Source organism: Artibeus jamaicensis, unplaced genomic scaffold (genome assembly GCF_021234435.1).
Source record: "Artibeus jamaicensis isolate MK-2021 breed Jamaican fruit bat unplaced genomic scaffold, CSHL_Jam_final scaffold_1964, whole genome shotgun sequence".
NCBI classification, from domain to species: Eukaryota; Metazoa; Chordata; class Mammalia; order Chiroptera; family Phyllostomidae; genus Artibeus; species Artibeus jamaicensis.
In genome coordinates, this window is record NW_026522030.1 from 38,439,323 (window position 1) to 38,460,144 (window position 20,822).

General features: G+C 41.7%; 1 protein-coding gene across 2 annotated transcripts in view; it reads right to left on the minus strand.

Moving 5' to 3' along the window:
* Window positions 1-20,822, minus strand: part of PIP5K1B (phosphatidylinositol-4-phosphate 5-kinase type 1 beta) — a 333,854-nt gene that overhangs the window by 121,899 nt on the left and 191,133 nt on the right. For both annotated transcript variants that reach the window (XM_053656318.1, XM_053656317.1), the window contains exons 5-7: window positions 19,125-19,242; window positions 8,645-8,797; window positions 3,835-4,134 (exon numbers count right to left, since the gene is read on the minus strand). In XM_053656318.1, coding sequence (XP_053512293.1) covers window positions 3,835-4,134; window positions 8,645-8,797; window positions 19,125-19,242 — 571 coding nt within the window. The remainder of the gene's footprint in view (window positions 1-3,834; window positions 4,135-8,644; window positions 8,798-19,124; window positions 19,243-20,822) is intronic.

Genomic DNA, 20,822 nt, shown 5'->3' on the forward strand with positions numbered 1-20,822 from the left:
AGCAAGGGAACCCAGTTACCTACCTGTCCATTTTCCCCAGGCACAGTCATAGGAAACGGCAACCTCGGGCTTGGGAGAACCCTAAGAGCTGGATCCCTGCTATTGGAAAGAGCCCTTCGTTTGAGTCCTGTGGGCTCAGCAGGGTTGAAGCATAAAGTGAGTTTGGTTTTCTAGAAGAATTCTGAGTGGCCACTGTACTACGTGAAGGAGTTGGTCAGAGATGGGCCATCGCAGGGGTCAGGCTTATAGACAAGGGCCGGAGGCTGGTCTGAGGAAGCCAGGGAAAGGGACCAGGGGCAGGTGGGGAAAGATGGTATTTGTCAAAAGGTGGTTCAAGTCACTTAGAATGCAGAGTCCAGAAGCAGCTGCTCTGACCGGGAACCAGGGGCCTAGTCTGTGGGGAGTGGCGAGCAATGCAAGTAGGTCTAGCTGGGTCAGTGAGTCACACAAGGGAAGTAGAACCCTGGGGTGTGAGATGTCAAGCCAAAACACAAATAGAGAGATGAGGGGCAGGAAGTAGGAGGAGGTCAGCAAGAGGTTAGGAGGCTTATCATATCTACTGGGGAACAACCTAAAAACTGGGGTCCAAAAGCCCAGGATTTTTTTGATTTGTCACTTCTAAGCTCTTAGAAGGCCCTGGCACTACAAGAAAGAAAGGGTCTTTTGACATTATTTGGCTCCCAACTGCATTTTTCTCCTATCTCACATGTTCTCCCTCACTGTTAACTGTTGCAACTCCAAACAACTCCAGTTCTTGGAACGCATCGTGCTATTTTATGCCTCACTTACATGTTTTATCTTCCTAGAAATAGACTTCTACTGTTTTGCCTGCCTGGAGCACTCTTCTTGTCCTTTAAAACCAAGCTATGATCTTGCCTACTCTGATCCCCACAATCCTTTGGAATATTTTCAATGTACTTAATCTGCTGTATGGTAACTTACTAAAAATGTAGGTCGTTCACCTCATAGTGGCACACAGTAGGCCGGCAGTACACATCTGGTAAGTGAGTGAAAGGATGCGTCCTAACATGGGTCTAGTTTACCTTTCTCTCACTGGGCTGCCGACACCACAGTAGAGTCCCAAGACTGACTTGTTTCTGGAGCCTCAGCAGGACCATCTCACTTAGAGGAATATTAACAGCACAGATTCCCGATCCTTTGGTGCTGGCCTCGGCCTTGGGGTGACCTCACAGCCTCCCAGATCTCCAGAGCACCTCAGCCAGCACTGCAGCTCAGTTCTGCAGAACGCAAGAGATGTGAGGGCAAGAGATGCTCTTGGCATTGCCAACCACAGATCCTACACTGGAAGTGTACCCTTGGGAGGATGAGCTAAAGAAAGAGAGAGATGACTGCTACATGGCTCTAGGATGGGGGTGAAGGGCGAGAGAGAGAGAGAGAGTGAGAGAGAGAAAGAGAGAGAGAGGGGAGAGAGAGAGAGAGGCGAGAGAGAGAGAGAGAGAGAGAGAGAGAGAGTGTGTATAGACACTGACCTCCAAGGAGTTTCTGAGTTGTTGCCTGGATGGACATTTGTCTGGGGAGGCAGCATAGCTTCTGCCAGTTTTGCAGAGAGGTCATGACTATTAAATACTATGACCTCCCATTTCACAAACATGCCTTTCTTGAGGCAGCTCTGCTCAGAGAACCAGCTGCTGACTTGAGATCACAGGGACCTTGGTCCTAGTCAAGGCAGAACATAGAAGGGACTCAGGTTCCCCCACAGTCCAGCACTTACACGTCCCCACAACACCCCTGAAAAGCTGTTCTGAACATAAACACTGTGTGCACTTTAAAGAAGTTCCATGGTCTGTGTCTTCTACCAGATCAAGTGCAATGAGGGAGAAGAGTTAGCCTTGGGAGACCTCTGCAATGGCCTTTATGCTTCTCAGAACAGCAAATATTAAAAAAGCAGGGCGGGGGAGGGCAAATCTCCAGGGTCTCACTCCTAATGAAAAATCATGTTTGACCTTGTCCTATCGGTCTTGGGCTCAGGAAACAGTAAACAGACAAATCTTGTGCCGGGGCTCTTTTAACATTTGACCTTTCCTTTTTCTAGCATAGAAACCTGTGGTTTTGAAAGACAGCAGAAAAAGGTTTCCATATTAAAGAGGCAAGAAGCATGCGCACACACGAACAGAAAGCAAATCTAAAACTGCAGAGCCTTGTACTAAACTCTGGGGAATGGAGAGTCGCTTTTCACCCACATCCTGTAGGGGTAGAAGAGGCGCAGGAAAAGGTTTCTATTAAAATGTATTTTTTTCTTTTTTAAAAAACGTAAATCACTCACATTTACCCGCATATCTGAATAGCTCAGCTGGAATTTTTTTTTTTTTTGCTTGGTTCCCACTGTTTTTCCCCTCACTTCTGAAAAGATGATTTAAAAAAATCCTTACAGGGAATTTTTACATTTCAATTAAGAGCACATGCTTTGTACCCAGAGAGGCGTGGGTTCTGCCACTGACTTGCTCAGTAATGCTGGAGAGTTTCTTAACCTCTTTGAGAACCTGATTGTTCATCAATTAAAATGGGAGTACGCATAGTGCTGACTTCACATGGCTGCTGAGAGAATGAAGTGAAATGATGCATTAAAACACTGTAGACTAGCCTGGCACATTCTAAGCAGTCACTAAATGGTAGCTAAAGAATAGGAGCTGAGAAGCAACATTTCCATCAATGAAACAAAGAATTCTAAGGACACATTTTTGTGCATTATCATATATCTTAAAACACGTAGAAAGAAAAAAAGCCAGAAATAGCAGGGCTGTGTTTCTCAGTGAGCACTCCTCACCTTACACGTTTCGTGGAGTGGTTACACTGCACTCTTCACCTTCCGGTGAGCTCAAGTCTGGCAGAGAAGGGTCCTGCCTCCCTTGCAGCCATGTGGGTAATCTGTCCAGGTCCATGGAAGGCCCAGAAAGCCACAGCATGGAAGGCACCCTGTTTTTTCCCCAGCCAGCAGGCCCTGCAAGTCCTATCTCTTCTCCCAGAAGGCCCAGGTCAGACTTAACCCTGCACCAACGTGCCTTCTGCCCATATCTACTAGGCTCAACTACGTTAAGAACCTAGATGGTTCATTTAAATTAATCTGGGCCAGAAAATGTTATTCCTGAGAACTTGTTAACGAGATGATCCTCATCCCTCAGAACCCAGCAGAATTGCATTTTCATTTTTTTCTTCAAAAGTACGTTTACTTACTTTCTGTAAATTCACCATGTCAGCAAAATCTTCCAAATTTTGGCCTCACTTTTTTTTTTTTAATATTAAACTCTGGGGACTTTGGACTATATAATTCCTCCTAAATTTTGACAATCACTCTGGCTCAGTTGGTATAAAATGCTGTTTGCTCTGCTAAGCCTCAGTCCTGATTGTCTCTCATTCAGACTACATAAAATGTTTTCACAGCAAATGGGTTCTCCACATGGTCTGCATCCACTCTGGATTTCCAGTCATCCCCTTGTCAATCCCACCAAGGACATTCTCTCCAAACACCTCTTCTCCGTGGAACCTTGCATCTTCCAAGATTTCTATATGGCCTAGTCACTGCTTTAAACCTAAGTTTCTTTTTCCTCTAGTTTAACTACTATCTCCAAAGAACACAGAAAGAAAAACAAATCTTTTTTCATTTCATCAAAGAAGGCAGACTTGGCTTATTAGTAAAATCAACAGATACTCTAGAAAATTCCCTCATCATCCACCAGTTCCTCTGACATCAGAGAAGCATGGGTCAGCTCCAGGATCAGGACCAAGGGGATCCCACTTGTCCACTCTGGACACTTCTTACTAAGGCACATTACCGCAGGTGACTTTTCAGAGAAAATCAGACCAGCATTTCCTTACCCGGCAGTCTCTCTGAAGCGTTTTCATGAGCGCATTGTATGTCTCTGTATCAAAATACAAGCCTTCGTGCATATCTTGCAGGAAATCTAAGTCCTTAAATGTGGGGTTGGATTTTTCTCTCTCTTTTCGGGATGCTCTTCGCTTATAGGTTGAACCTTTCAAGTCATATGTAAAATGCATTCTCATGGAGCGGGGTAAGACATTGTTCATCACCACAATTCGGATGTTAATGCCTCCTGACTGCATGCAATAAAGTCCATAAAATTTTGGCAAAAGAGTCCTTGGATTCTGGTTTAAATTCTAAAAAAAAAAAAAAAAAAGAAAAAGGAGAAAGGGGAAAAAAGATTAAAATCTTCTATTTTTACAAAGTAAGCTCCACTAAAGATATGTTTTCATCTAATAAAATAATTTTATTTTATTTATTATTTTTTTAAAAAGAGTTATTTATTTGTTTTTAGAGGGGAAGGGAAGGAGAGAGGGAGAGAAACATCAATGTATGGTTGCCTCTAGTGCATCCCCTGCAGGGAACTGGCCTGCAGGGAACCTGCCTGCAACCCAGGCATGTGCCCTGACTGGGAATCGAACCGCAATCCTCTGGTTCACAGGCCCGTGCTCAATCCACTGAGCTACACCAGCCAGGGCAAAACCATTTTATTTTATTTTTTTCAAGATTTTATTTACTTATCTTTAGAGGGGAAGGGAAGGACGGAGGGAGAGAAACATCAATGTATGGTTGCCTTTTGTGCGTCCCCTGCTGGGAACTGGCCTGCAGGGAACCTGCCTACAACCCAGGCATGTGCCCTGACTGGGAATTGAACCGCGATTGTCTGGTTTGCAGGCTGTGCTCAATCCACTGAGCTATACCAGTCAGGGCTACAATAATTTTAAAAGATGGAATGTAATTACCTTTATTAAGGGCCATTGCTAAAAGTTTGCTGTTCTTAATCTAGTTCTTAGATTGACTTATTGCAATAGCAACTTTATCATTCTAAATTTAGGGCATTAACAGTGGATGAATTAAAAATGAAGAGAAATCCCAAATTAGCTCCAAGTAAAATGGGCAAAGAATTGATTAGTGCCATGTGTGACTGTTCTCTAAGGCAGCTAAAGAGAAAATTAATTGCTGGGGTATACAAGATGAACATTTTAAATTTTAATAGCTCCTGAAAAGCTGCCTTTCAAAATGGCCAGACTGATTTACAAGCACACTTTGTAAGATTACATATTTTTCATCACTCTTACCAAGTGCTGTGTATCAAACTTTAAGATCTTTGTAAGCATGATGATGTATTTTTAGCTAAGTCAAAATAATTTTGTTTAAAATCATATTGCTCATTTTTTCTATAGGTTTTTGTCCTTGTTGGAATTCTGGATATGGTCCGGGTATTTATCAGTTTCCTTTCTATGTGAGGTAGATATTTTGTCCCAGTCTTTACTATTATAAAAGCAAAGAATGCATGCCTATTTATGTTCTACTTTAAAAGCAGGTGAGAAATGAAAAGGGCAAATATACAATGAAAAGTCACTCTACTAGGCTCAACCCTTCCCCTAACTCCCAACTTTTGAGGAAACTAGTATTCCCACTTTTGTTGTATCATTCCAGATATGTCCTATGTGCTTATCTTAATTTTGTGCCAATATTTTTTCATTATACAGATATTTTGTCTTTTAATGTAGTACACTTATGAACTCGCTTCTTGGGCTTTTTTGGATTCTGGTTTAACAAAGCTTTTTATATCCCAAGGTTATAGACGTTCTGTTCTCTCCCAGATCTCTAATAGCTTTGGTAATTACGTTTCATTTACGCCCCATATGGCAGTGATTTTCAACAAGTGTGCCGGGGCACACAGGTGCACTGCAAGAATTTTGAAAACACGAAGTACCTGACTGTTTAGTAAGGGGCACTGACCTCTTTTCCCTTAGACTGTCAAATAAAAAAATTGTAATGGCCAAAGCAAGAACAGTCATCTAGCGTGAATGAATCAAATGATACTTTTTTTTTGTCAGATGGGCAAAAATTGTATTTTTTGGTGTGCTGCAGAATTTCAGTAATTAGTCTGCGTGTGCCATGAGGTGAAAAAGGCTGCACTGCCATGTGGAATTATTTTTTTTGTGTGTGTGAAAGATCTGAAAGAGGGAATTTATGTTTTTCTTTAATGAATGGCATTTATTGAACCATCTGTCCTTTCACAATTGAGGTTAAGTCCCTCCTGTATCATACAATAAGTTGTCGAAGCGCATGGGTCTATTTCTGGACCTTTATTTGGATCCACTTAGCTACTTATCTACATCTTTACTATTATCACAGCTTAATAAACTTTTGGTATAGAGTAGGCCCACCATTTTTCTTCAAAATGTTTTGTCCATTCTTAAAACTTTTCCCTTCAACTGTTTAATTTTTAAATGTTCCTAAAATAATACTTGTTTTCACTTTCAAATACATCAGATTTTTTAAATTCTGAGAAAAATATATTGGAATTAGACTGGATTTATACCTTTATTCGGGGTAATTGAAATCTTTACAACACTGAGTTCAGGGACGATGCATATCTCTTTATTATTTCAGATCTTTTTTATGTTCTTCAATAAGATTTTCTTACTTGTTATCATGGTAGTCTTGTATATTTGTTTTTATAAACTCAAGTAGTTTAGAGTTCTCACTACAAACATTTTTGGGAGATTATTGTTCATATGTTATACTTACTATAATTTGCCTTCCCAATCAGAATCATAACATGGCTTCATTTATTTATCTTTATTTTTCTACTAATGTTCCGTATAAATTATTGTCATCATGGATGGAATCTTTTCTCCTCCCTTACATTCTCCAACCCTATATGAACTAAATAACGGAATACAATGCATTGTGCAGATTTGTCTTCTCTCTGCTGGGTTGTTATCACCTCGAAACTACTGGTTTATTGTCCTGACGTTTTGCTCATTCTCAATTCTATCATTTATGGAGAACAGTGTTGACTCTTTTCTTCTATTCCTGTACCAGAAATTTATTGCTAGGAATTCTAGCAAATATATCAGAAAGGACCACTGATGAAGGACATCCTTGTCTTTGCCTATTATTTCCAGTGAAAGAGCTCTTGTTCTTCTCAAAGAGATGTATGAACTTTTGGAGATTGATAAAGGTATAACATACGAGTATTCAGTTACTTATTACATTAAAAGACTTCCCTGCCAATTTTTAGAATTTTAATTGAGAAGATGTTGAATTTTGCATGTCTTAGATTCTCCTCAATGTCGATCTGGATAACTACGTGATGTTCCCAACTTTTTCTTGTTCATGGGATGAATTATATTGTTTGTTATGCTATCTTACATGACTGAGGTAAAACCACTCATTCAACTAAATTAAAAAAAATCATTAAATTTTAATTAATTTCAATTTAATAGTCTTATAAGAAACTGGTTATCTAGAACTACAGAAGCTTAAGATTTACTCAGGGGTTAGCAGAGAGTGTGATGCTTGTTTGGTTCCAATTTTAGATTATTTTAAAATGTGTGTATGAATAGAATTAATCTGAAAAGATATATACCAAACTAGACCAAATATTAGCAATATGCATCTCTGGGAAAGGAATTACAGATGGTCACATTCATTTTCCTTTTCTGTATTTTCTATTTTCTCCAACAGAAAGTAGACAATTAGCTCTAAAACAATAATGAATTTCTTTTCATCAGGATCAAAACCTTTTAAAATCTACGAACTATGTCATTTAAGATTTTTATTTAGATGTTTGATTCCTATGTGTATATGTGGGACTAATTTATAGCATTTAATGTTGTCTCTAGGTGATTTTGAAATTAAATGATCTTTTACATGTAAATGAGCTGTTGGCATCTCATCAATTTTGTTTTGAGACAAAGATGATAGTTATCACCTCTCACAGCCAGTGACTAGCAGAACCAGGGCATTCAAGATCTAAACCTCCCGCAGCCATTCTGATCACAGGTAATTAACAACTGTAATGAAGGTGCAAAGGAGTGAGAGGTACGAAAATGACAAGATTACTTAAGAAAAGTGCTTATTTTTAAAAAAATCTGGGCTAAGCGTCTAATAAATATACCTAGACTAGGTTATTATTTCTTTGTCTCTGAAACATTACATGAAAGGTGATTTTCACGTCCTCGTATTTAACCTAGGAAACCCTAAATTCTGAAGTCTAGCGGTTGTTTTCGAGCACATGCTGGTATGTGGTGCAGGGGTCAGGGAAAAGGCCTTTTGGAACCTACCACTGCCGCGGAGTCCCAGCTCTGCAGCTCACTAGCTGAACCACCCCTGGCAAGTTTCTCCCTTCATCTTTGCTGTGAGGATTAAATGGCTTAATGCCTGCAAAGCCCTTACAGCTGTGTTTGACGGAGTTTAGTGCTCAGTGAATATTCACCACTCATATTATTAGCATATGCTGGTAATAGTGCAAAGAGCTTACCCATTGCTTCCTTTATCTTACATCCTGTATCTTTCCTGTATCACAACCACCACATAAAAATAGGTATTTCCCAGCTTTTAAACACTGAGGGGATAAAGACTCAGAGGTTACCTTGCTTACTCGTTGTCAGCTGATGGCCGAGCTGAGATTTGAACCAGGACTGAGTGAGTCAATGGCTATGTTCTACTACTCAGTTCTATTTTGTTTTTAAAAATCTAGTTACCAAATGTCATAGTGTAGTCTAAATGCCAAAGTCCACCAAAGAGAAAGAAATGTGCCAAAATACCACTGAAAAATCAAAACACAGAAACTTCTGAAGAAAAGAATTAAACCTTGAGTAGAAGCTTTAATTATGTGCAGTTATTTACCATGTAATATCCTGGCAGCAGCTTCTGAAGGAACTCTGCCTCTTTATGCTGAACTGTTTTGATAATAAATTCATCATCACTGGTCACAAAAAACAAGGATCCACTGGCTCCGGGGTTGCACAGCTCTATCAGAGGTTCGTTGCAGAGGGAATACTACGAGAGTAAATAAATACACGTTAAAAATGTATTCAATGTGCATGGCACTTCCAAGAAGAAAATCACAGCATTCCATACCTTGGCCACCTTCAAAGAGCAAGTACTCTCCATGAGCTTTAAAAAGAGGCTCTAGTTATACTTTGAAGACTCTTTATAAGATTTCAAAAACTTCAGTTGATTCATTTATCTTAATAATACTTTGACGGGACACAGACGCGCCCTTCCCATCCCCAGTGTTACATGATAGACTTGTAGATCATCAGATGTATTCAATGAGATAACTCAAACACTAGTGTTGACTAAGGTGCTTTGTTTCCAGCAGGTGCCCATAAATGACAACTAAAGGTATGATCCACACTGTGTATTTGTCACTTGCACACTAACACCTGTTCTCTTCTCATGATTTATTCTCCCGAAGGATTTATCCACTCCTGGTTTCAATAGGAGGTGACTCTAACATCTGTATCTCCAGCCCAGATAGATCTCTCTCTCCTCTCTCCCTCTCTTTCTCTCTCTCTCTCAGACTCCAGACCTGCATACCTAACTTTTTAATAGATATTTCTACTTGGTGTTACCACAAACACTTCACATGTAACAAGTTCAAAATCAAATTGATCTCAGGGCGGTGGTTAGTCCACATGGCGTCTTTGTGGCGATTAGAAAGAGATGCAGTGCTGGGCGGTGGTGAGTGGAAGGGCAGGATTCCAGGTTCTGCTCTTTCACCTGCGCTGGGTGTTCTTGGGCAGTGCACACCTTGCACAACCATGTCTGGTGCCGCTACACCATCTGCCCCACGCCCCATCCTCTATCTTCTCCTTCTTGGCATCATAGAGAATGGAAGCCTTATTCACTTTGTCCCCCAAACCCCAGAAACTTGGACATTATCCTTAATACCTCATGTCTTGTCACCCTTCATGTCCAGACTATTGATTATACTGAGCCCCTTTCACGACATCTCTTTTGCCAATACCCTAAGTTCAATGGTTTCATCACTTCCTGTCTTGATTCCTATGGTAAGCTCCACCTCATCTCAACTGTCCCCTCTCCGGCCCTGCACTGCATCTTTGTCACAAAAACCAAGGCTCGTTCTCCCATCCAAGTACTAACCAGGCCCGACCCTGCTTAGCTTCCGAGATCAGATGAGATCAGGCGCGTTCAGGGTGGTATGGCCGTAGACTCAAGGATCATTCTAAAATACAAATCTGGGCATGTCCTTCCCTGCTGTCACAGCTTTTGGTGGTTTCCACTGTCTACATAGAAGATAGTATCTGATTAAACAGGTATTGCAAGACCATGAATGGCACAGCCTAGCCCTCCACTCTTTTCCCTCATCATTTCTTTCTTTAAATTCCAGCTCTAGTCATAGAGAGCTACTTCCCATTTAATCAAATGTGCCACACACTCTGGACCACTGGGCTTTTGGGTTTTGCTCTACCAGAAAGAATGCCCATTCTACCTTCACCTGGTTGACCACCACTCATTCAGGAACTCATTCTAACAGTTATAGTATCTACTGAGCATCTGTAATGTCCCAGGCACTCATGGACCTTATATCCTAGTGCAGGGTCATCAAACTCATTTTCACCAGGGGCCACATCAGCCTCATGGTTGCCTTCAAAGGGCCGAATATAATTTTAGGACTGTATAAATGTAACTACTCCTTAACAGTTAAGCAAGAGCTCTGCACTGCTGCCGGGTAGAAACAAGGTGCCAGGCCAGATAAAACAAGGTGGGGGGCTGGATTCGGCCCCCCATGGGCCTTGTGTTTGCAACCTCTGTCCTAGTGGGAGGAATCAGACAGTGAATTAATGAGTAAATACATTATATATCAGACAGAGTGTGGTAAGTGGTATGAAAAGGGGGCAGAAAGTACCAGCAATGAGTGAGGACTGGGTTGCAATAAATTTTAAGTAGGGTGGCCACTGAGAGCCTCATTGGGAAGGTGGCATTTGAGCAGAGGCCTGTGGATATCTGGGGCAAGGACATATCAGGCAGAAGGACAATGCAACAGTGTTAAGGCCTGGAGAGTTCAAAGCACAGCAAGGAGGCCAGTGGCTGGAGCAGGTAAGCAAAGAGAGCTGAAAGGGATGAAGCCAGGAGGGCAGAGCTTGCGAGAGAACACAGGGTGCCACAGGCCACTGTAAGGACACTGGCCTTTCCTCTAGGGGAGCTGGAAGCTACTGGAGGGTCTGGAGCAGAGCTCCACTCTGTCCGCTGTGTTGAGGACCTGCAGGAAAAGGAAGATGCAGAGAGTGCAGCGAGGACGCTGTTACAGTAACTCTGATGTTCGGCGTTTGCTAGCACTCATTCCAGAAACTCCTCCTGGTTCCATGAATCTAGACCCACTGTTTCCTGGCAGTGGATGTTCTCATCACAGAAATTACCACAAAATGCCTTAATGGCCTATTTACTCACATCCAGCTCCCATTAGAGTGTAGAGCTGTATGAGTGCAGAGAATATGTTATTCTGTGATACAGTTCAGGGCCTGAGCCTTGCACACAGTGGACAGTCAATACATTTTTGTCAAATAAGTGAGTGTACCGCACCAACAACTGAAGGGCTGTAAGTCTCACCAAAAGTGCCAAAAACTAGCAGAGAAGTCAGTTTTTTGGTTATTGAGCTCAGTGTTTGACTAATAATCCACATTACTGACTAGAGAAATACTGGGAGCAGAGGAAAACATAAGGTGGTGAATCTGTGTGGTCAGACTAGCCCTGGGGAGGGGCAAAAGCAGGGATTTAGAGAACCATACTTTCTGATGGAGGCCTTGGAGAACATGGGGCTGAACATCCTCAAAGCTTCTTATCTGGGTTCAAGAATATCAAAGTCCTAATCACAGAAAAATCTGAGAGGAGGGCCAGAAGAGGAGGAGGGAGGAGAAACTTGGAGAAAGATGATTAAAAGGCAGTTTTCTAGATGCCACCTTTTAAATCATCTTGCTCCAGCAGCACCAGGAATAAGAAAAACAAAATTCTCCAAGAAAATAAAGAAGTGTTGACTGCCTTCCCAAATGTCACTGAAAGCTTCCACCTTTTACCTTGTCCTCTTTCCTCCAGCCGTGTTTCTTGATGTTCTCTTGCTGAGAAGCATTAGAGCCTCAGCTATTATGGAAAAATTAAAACTAAGGAAGGAAAACAAGAAGAGCCATCACGTTGCACACAAGATGCCATAAAAGGCTAGAGGAAGCAGAGGGCATTTTCCTGCTGTGAGTACAGTGTCCATGTGGCAGGGTGACCAGTGGCAGGGGCACAGGACTTGGAATCAACTGATGTTTGTAAAATCATGGCTCTGCTAGTGGCTACTTATATAACCTTGATTAGGTAATGTAGCATCTTGGGGTCTAAGGAATCTCATCTCTAAAACAAAGATAGGCCCTGGCCAGGTAACAAAATTATTTATGGTGCTGTCCAGATATGCCAAGGTTTCAGGTTCAATCTCCAGTCATGTCACATACAAGAAGCAGCCAATGAGAAAGGACACCAGTTGTATATGGGAAGTAAGTGAAGTGACTGGAAACAGGCAAACCTCCAGAAGCCAAGCAGCGGCTCTGTACCCTCTCTAGGCCCTCCCCCACCACCAGAGCCACACAGCGGTGAAGCAGTTTGCCTTGCCCTATTACCTAAGGCTCTACCCCCCACAATTTATAGGTGCCTTTTCTACAACAGACCTCGCTACTAAGATAGGGAGTCAAAGCAGCTCTACCTAATACACAAACAAACACAGGGAGGCTGCCAAATTGAGGAGACAAAGAGATATGGCCCAAATGAAAGAACAGAACAAGCCCCCAGAAAAAGAACTAAACAAAACAGAGGAAACCAACCTAACAGATGCAGAGTTCAAAACACGGGTTATCAGGATGCTCAAAGAACTCACTGAGTACAGTAACAACATAAAATAGATCCGGGAACAAATGAAGGTTACATTAAGTGAACTAAAGACAAATCTATAGGGACCCAACAATAAAGGGGATGATGCCAAGATTCAAATCAATAATTTGGAACATAAGGAAGTAAAGAGCATTCAATCAGAACAGCAAGAAAAACAAAAACAACAACTGAAAACAGTGTAAGGAGCCTCTGGGACATCTCCAAATGTACTAGATGCATAGATGTACTATGCATCTGAATCACAGGGGCGCCAGAAGGAGAAGATGAAGAGCAAGAAACTGAAGATTTATTTGAAAAAATTATAAAAGAAAACTCCCCTAATTCGTGAAGGAAATAGACACACAAGTCCAGGAAGCACAGAGAGTCCCAAACAAGTTGGACCCAAAGAGTCCAAGGTACATCATAACTAAAATGCCAAAGGTTAAAGATACAGAGAGAATCTTAAAATTATCAAGAGAAAAGCAGACAGTTACCTACAAAACAGTTCCCATGACTGTCAGCTGATTTCTCAAAAGAAACTTTGCAGGCAAAAAGGGGCTGACAAGAAGTATTCAAAGTGATGATAAGCAAGGACCTACGACCTAGATTACTCTACCCAGTAAAGCTATCATTTAGAATAGAAGGGCAGGTAACTTCCCAGACAAGGCTCATCATCACCAAAACATTATTATATGAAATGTTAAAGGGACTTATTTAAGAAAAAGACAAAAATCAAAACTATGAACAACAGCCCTGGCTGGTATAGCTCAGTGGATTGAGTGCGGGCCTGTGAACCAGAGGATCACAGTTCGATTCCCAGTCAGGGCACATGTCTGGGTTGCAGGCCAGTTCCCAGCAGGGGACATATGAGAGGCAACCACACATTGATGTTTCTCTCCCCCTCTCCTTCCCTTCCCCTCTAACCATAAATAAATAAAATCTAAAAAAAATTAAAAAATTAAAAAAAAACTATGAACAATAAAATGGCAACAAATTCACAACTATCAACAACTAAATCTAAAAAACAAGCTATGCAACAACTATAACAGGAATAGAATCACAGAAAAGGAGATCATCTGAAGCATTATCAGCTGGGAGGGGGAAGGAGAAAAATTGAGGAAAAGGGCCAGAGAATAAGCATAAATGGTAGGTACAAAATAGACGGGGGGAGGTTAAGAAGAGTATAGGAAATGGAGAAGCCAAAGAACTTATATGTATGGCCCATAGACATGAACTAAGGAGGGACTGTTGGAAAAAAAAAAATGGGGGTACTAGGTAGATGGGGGCAAAGGGGAAAAAGCTGGGAAAATTGTAATAGCATAATCAATAAAAATATTTTAAAAAGACAATCAATGAATGCATAAGCGAAACAACAAATCGGCATTTCTCTTTTCTCCTTTCCTCTTCCTCTCTAAAATAAATAAATAAATATTTAAAAAGTAAAATAAAGATAACAACGCCTATGTGAAAGCAGCCGGGAGTTTTTGGAGTGGATGTTTTTGAAAACCTTGGCAGACTGACCACTTAGCTGCGGGTGGTGCTGTTTTCTATGACATAACCATCCACGGGGCAGGAGGTGCACGACCTGTGATGTACGGGCAGGTGAGGAAGAGCTGGCGGTGCCTTAGGACGTACTGAGGGCCTTCAGCCCAACTCCTACGACAACACGGCCACCCACAGATGCAGAGACATTTTTAGAGAAACAAGAAAAAAGGTGGGTCTTTCGTGTAACCGTGAATTTGCGACCTTGGAAAATAGAGGTCTCACAAAGAGTGAAGGCAGAGCCCAGACTCTTTAGAAATTCTGATTGTTCCATTGGGTTTGAGTTCTTGGCTCAAAACCTTTTCTCATGGATAGGAGTAAATGGTGTGAAAGTAACAAAAACAATGTGGAAATTAGAGGTTGCAAATAGGGGAATTAGGGGGTGGTTCAGGAAGAGCTGTCTACAGAAGACTGGAGTCAGACCTAAACATCTGCTCCCAATTAGCCTCGAATTCTTCTATAAGCAGTGACATAATATGGCAATTATTTCATTGGTTACTTAATTGTCAAATACTGCTTTATGTAATTAATAAACTAATATGAAGGGAAAAATAAATTGTTTTGATGCATTTTTAATAACCTTAAAATGAATCAAATTTTATGCATTTTAAAAGGGGATCTCTGTTATCACAGCATTCTTGCGTGACCAGCCAGCATCCTGACAATGAACAAGGAATATTACGTTTTCTCAACCTACAACTCGGTTACCACATTCTCCTTTAAGCAGCCTTCACTGAAATGTTGCCTTTTAAGAGCAAATAAGGAGGAAAGATGGGAACATTTTAATTAGCCACGATGAACAAGCCCCCCCCCCAGCCACCCCCATGTGCACTCCTGGGTTTTATGTGCCTTCCGGGCACATTCACTTGTGCCAGCTGTTCCAATGTATTCATTCTCTGGCTTCCAGCTCCTGCAGGGCCTCCCTCCTGTACCCACTGGAAAGAACGCAGAGTACAACCCAGCTGGGCCCTGCCAAGGCAAATTAACAATGTAAACTTGTGCAGTGTGCTGGAGATCATTATTCCTGCCATTTCTACCCCTTGACTGTGTTAAATATTCACCCTGCTCTCTTTCTTAGTGGTGTCAGTGAACCTGAAAAGGCATCACATAAATCACCCTGGATTTTGGTGGAGAAGGAAATGAACCAAAGGCCTGTTGCTCAAGCAGAGATGGGAAAAAAGGCTCTGGGGGCCCTTGGCCTTCCCTTGGGAGGTGTTTATTTAGGAACAAACGAGGAAGAGAATGCATTTGCACTGATCTGCGGGGCACGCAGAAGCACCTTCACCGTGCTGTCTCACAATCCAAACTATGCCTGTTTCAACACGACACTTGCAATCAGCATGCACGTGGTGAGTTTTAATGGCACTAAGGACGTAAACAGAATAATTCAGGCTGAAACCCAGGGCGCAACAGCTCAAAACTGAGAAGAAACACACCGTATCAGGGGATCCAATATCAAACTTATCTACAAAGTTACCAATTGCTACATAATGTTATCCCCTCCTTCTCCCTCGTTTAGATCAGTACATCCTCACAAATTTGGGTTTGAATAGACGCAGTCTGACAGATGGCAGGGTGTTCTTGGTGATTTGCACTATATCCTTCTTTGCTTCACACAGTTTTTAAAAGGATGCATTCATTTCTCTGTGCTTTATTTGGGCTCACCTCTCCCAAAATGTGCTTGTTAGGGGTAGTTGAGCTCTATGGCTGTATTCTTCATAATGGATAAATCACAGTTCACAGTTTGATGGGCTAGGGAATATCTACCTTGAGTCCACACTTAATGAGAGGCCAGTGATTTAGTGGGTTGGGAAGCATGGGGCCAGATGATGAAGCAAAAAACACCATGGGAGGGGTAGGAAATGAGGAGACCACTGTTCTGGTATGGACACTGTCCCCACCAATGTGGGTAACCTTGGGGTCTCCCTTCACTGACCCCAGCTTCACATTCCTCATCTAAAATGAAGGGTTGGGCTAAAACATCTGAGTGTTATACCTGACTTTCTGAAGCGTGTTATGCAAAACACCCTCTCCTCAATTACCACATTCCGGATCACTGGGCAGGGACGACGCCAGACTGGGTGGTTTGGAGGTGAGCGTCTAGAAGCTCCAAGATCTATACAGGGAGCTGCCTCAGTCCTGGGCTGTGGGTGTCCCCAGTACAGGGCAAGGGTTGCCTGCAGCCACTGGGGACCAGGCCATGTTTAGCTAGAGAGCTACTGCCCTTGTGTTTCTTGCAGGTCCCAGAGATGGATCTGGTTACTGAACTGTGTGTACAGTTACAAGGGAGGTGAAAAATGAAGTGAAACAAAAGGAAACTTACCTTCCCGGTCCTACTTTTCATTATGAAAATTTCAAACGTATATATAAGTAAAGAGAACTGTACAGTCAACATCCACGTGTCTTTCCGCTTCAACAAGTATGAACGGAAGGCCAATCTTGTCTCTCTGCACCCCAACCACACTCCCTTGCCTGCCTCCTCAGGTTCTTTTGAAGCAGATCCCAGACACCAAAGCACTTCATCCCTAGATATTTCAGTATAGTCTCTAAAAAACAAGGACTCTTCCTTTAAAACAGAACCACGACACCATCATCCCACGAAAAACGAGTTCCTCAACACTGTCAAATAACCAGTCTTTATACTTCACTAATTTCCTAGAATCAAAACAAACAAACAAACAAAAACAAAGCCTCCAAACCCCCAAAACACAACTGTCTGAATCATCTGGCCCTCCCTGTCTAATATTCCTGATGAAAACCTCCCCCTCGTGGCACCCTGGCCTGACCCACTCAAAGTCCTTCCAAATATTTAGTGCATTTGCATGTCTGGTGTCACGGCCGCCTCCTCTGGGCCCCTTCCAAAAGCTCTGCCTCCTTCTTCACCTATTCGAACCGCTGTAATTTAAAAATCGCAGTTAAATACACCATGTCCGGAGCCCACAGGGAGTCTCCTAATCATCACCCCGCCCAAGAGAGACCCCTGCTCCTCTGAAATCCTGCAGCTTTTAACGTCTGGCTTCCATCTTCGTATCTACTTTCTATTTACTGCCTGGTAGAATAAGGGGTTTCCCACGTAAACCAAACACCACTCCAACTAGATTCTAAGTTCTCTGAGTATCATGAATCATAGTGTTTTGAATCTTCCTACAATTATGAGCAAAGTATTTTAGTTACAACAGGTGTTCAAAATACCCAATGATGACTTTACCTTTCGCCAGGTACAGGAAGGAAGACTTGCTCCCAGAAGCCATCAGCTTAGTCTTCACTGCTCCTTTGTAAGTACTCTAACCTCATTTTGAAAGTCACTTTTCCAGGTAAAGGCTCATTAAGTGAAAGTAACATGAGAACTTGTTTGGAAATGGGTCTTCCCTAAAGAAGGCAACTTTGTGAGACAGAAGGGGTGGTAGCATGGGCCTTGCAGCCTGGAGGTCAAGGCCCCATGGGGTTTGGATAGAAGCCTCTTTGGGTGAAGGGGAGACAGGCTGCCTCTCATCATGCTGACTGGACCTGTGATATACAATGCAAGCTAGGCATCTCCTTCACCGGCAGAAGTTCAAGGAAACTCAGAAGGAGAATCCATTAGTTTCTAGTGTGTGGCAGAAGATGAGGGATTTATCTTGTTTTAATAATACAATATTAAGACCTCACTGGGTTCCCCAAACACATTCCTTGAATGACACTAATGCTCAGTAATAACAGAATGGCTAGAAAACAGAATCTTATGTAATACACACACAGGTATGCATGCGCACTCAAGTGGTGGGGTCGGCACGGTTGGCATGCCAGGTAGAAGCACTGACTCCCAATCAAAGGGCGCTGGTGAGGTGGAGAGCGACATGGATGCACATTTCAGGACAGCAGGATGCCTAGGGACTTGCTCTTCAGTTCTACCTGTTCTACAAAGACTTATTATTAATGTGTCTTGAGGAACCAGTATTCTTTCATCTGGCAGAAGTCATACAACTTTCTTAGGGTCAAACTAAAGAGGGGTCATTCACAAGTTTCCGTTGGCACAAGAGAATCTGCTTAGAACTTAATCATTTACCTTGTACTCACATTAAAAGGTGCATTTTAAATACTGTCTGTTACAAGTGACAAATGTTGTTATCCTTCCTTGGCAAAGCATTATTCTAGGATGTAGCTCAAGTCTTATTAATATCCTTCAGAATGAGATGAACAATAAATGTTTGATGGCATCCTTCCTATGGCTTTTAGAAAACCGATTTGAAGAACTCCAGGGTGTTGACAGTGATCAAATTATGCAATAAACCATCCTCCTCTTGAAACAGAAAGGAAGTTCCTGACTGCACAGGAATAAGGTCAACTCCAAGGCCGCAGCACACTACCTTACAAAGAGCTCTTGTTTGTACCTGCCGTGTGCCAGAGGGAGGACCGGGAGAAGTGACAAATCTAATGATAAAACATGCCCTTGTACCAAATAAAAACACATTTAAAAAAGAGCCTGTGTAAAGAGATTTTGAGACCAAAACTGTCCAGTTCCTTTAAAATGACATTAAGTCAAGGTGAGAATGTTCATGGGCCAAGGCAGGTTGAAGATGAATGGTGTAAACAAGGCTGTTAGCATAGGCTTTCAAATAGAATCCCATCAGCAAAACTCACAGGAATATTTAGAACCAATTATAACATACCTGTTGGAATAATTATCTGAAGTAGCACCCAATGCCCATTATTTACGTATCAATTACCATGGCAGAGTCTGGAAGTCTGTAGCTGTCAGTTAAAAACTGCAGTCAAATCACATGTTCTGAAGCTAAATTTACAATTATGAAACTTGGAGCTTTTACTATGTTCCAGAGCTTTAGAAAATGAGACATAAGTCACTTGCTGCTGTTGTTATGAGGCAAATGTTTACATCCCACATTTCTGGAAAAGAAGGGAAATTAGAGGTTCTTACCAAGTAATCATCAGGCTTGATACCAAAAAGCTCTCTGAAATATCGGAACGCGAGTGGAGCATACGTCTTAAATCTAAAGTCTGGGTAGTGATGTGCCGGGGTCAGATTGCTCCCTTCACTGCAGTGAAAATATTAAAAAGAATAAGAAAGAGAACATTAGCAAAGGCAATCCTGACTTCAAATTCTAGCTGGGCCAATTTCCCCTCTAGAAACCGTGCCCCCCTCTTGAAGCTCATGTTACCAGGGCCAGTGGCCATCAGGTAAAAACAGACGGCAACTCAGCGAGGGCCGCTCCAAGCAGGCATTCCCTGCCAATCAGTGTGCCTTTAGCCTGAAAACTTCTCGTCGTCCCCCTGTGCTTCCTTCCTGGGGAAATCAATCCATCTTCCCTAGTGAACCATATACATGGCTGACTTGCTCTAAGCATAAGATCCAGGATTTAGTGTGTAGAACAATTTTAGAGGTACATTTTTGACCATGCATTTTGAACACTTGATAAATACTTTTAACTAGGAAGTAAAATAATTTTAAAAATATCTCACCAACAGAAACATCAAACTATAAATGAATGGGACTCAAATCTGTGAAGTCTTTCTTAAATCCATAGGAAAAGAGACCTTACATTCTGCAGATATTTTAAAACTTGATTTCCATTCCCACATGTATCATTTTCTCCTCCCCCCCTTTCCTGGGTTCATCTTTGAGTTTTTTTAAACAATATTTATGACATGTGAATGTTGTAAAGTATAAATCAGTGACTATCTGTGACCCCCAAATGCCACTTAAGAAATAAAATTTATCCGTGTACTTGAATCCCTTCAATGTTTTTTACTGATTGTATATTCCTCTTTCCCCTGGAGGTGCCCACTAGTCTGAATTCAGATGTTTAGGATGTTTACCATTTACTTTGTTTTTACTATATATAATACATTTCACATATCAGACAATTCACCTAATCTGCCTGTACTTAAATTTTCATTGTAAAAATTTAGAACAATGCAGTAGAATAAAATAATTTTATATGGAGGTTGAAAAGCTCTTTTTGCCATGTTCTGTATGGGCATGGAAACTCTATGCAAGTATATGTTGGTCTGATTTCATGATACCACACAGTTAAATGACACTGTGTTTCTTGGACTAGTATAAGACTAGTTTGCCTTCCCTTAAATCACATGGGACACCCAGTGTGGTAGTTAAGATGCTCTTAGTCCCTTGTAGTCCAGAGAGACCTGGGTTTGAGTTCCAGCTCCACCATTTGCAAGCTGTTTCCTGAGTCTGGGTACTGTGGCTCTAGAAATGAAATGGCAAAAGGAATGGACACGTGAATGGCATGTGCCTAGCATGTGGGAAGCCTTTGATATGTTTGGAGACTGAGGCTGTACGGTGATGGGAAACAGTCCAGACTTGAACACTTCGCATGAAAAATGAGTTGACCCCACATTTAAAAAAATGACAAAATATTTGTAACACATATCACAAAGTGTTAAACTCCCAGTATAAAGAGCTCTGGTCACCCCTAAAGAAAAAGACCAAAAAATTAATTAAAAGAAAAAGCCAGAGATCTGATCAGGCACCTCACAGAAACGGAAATATACATGACTTAAACATGTATATTTTAAACATGACTATACATGACTTTCCACATGAAAAGTTGTTTGACCTTATTCATAATAAAATAATAAAAATTAAATGTCACTG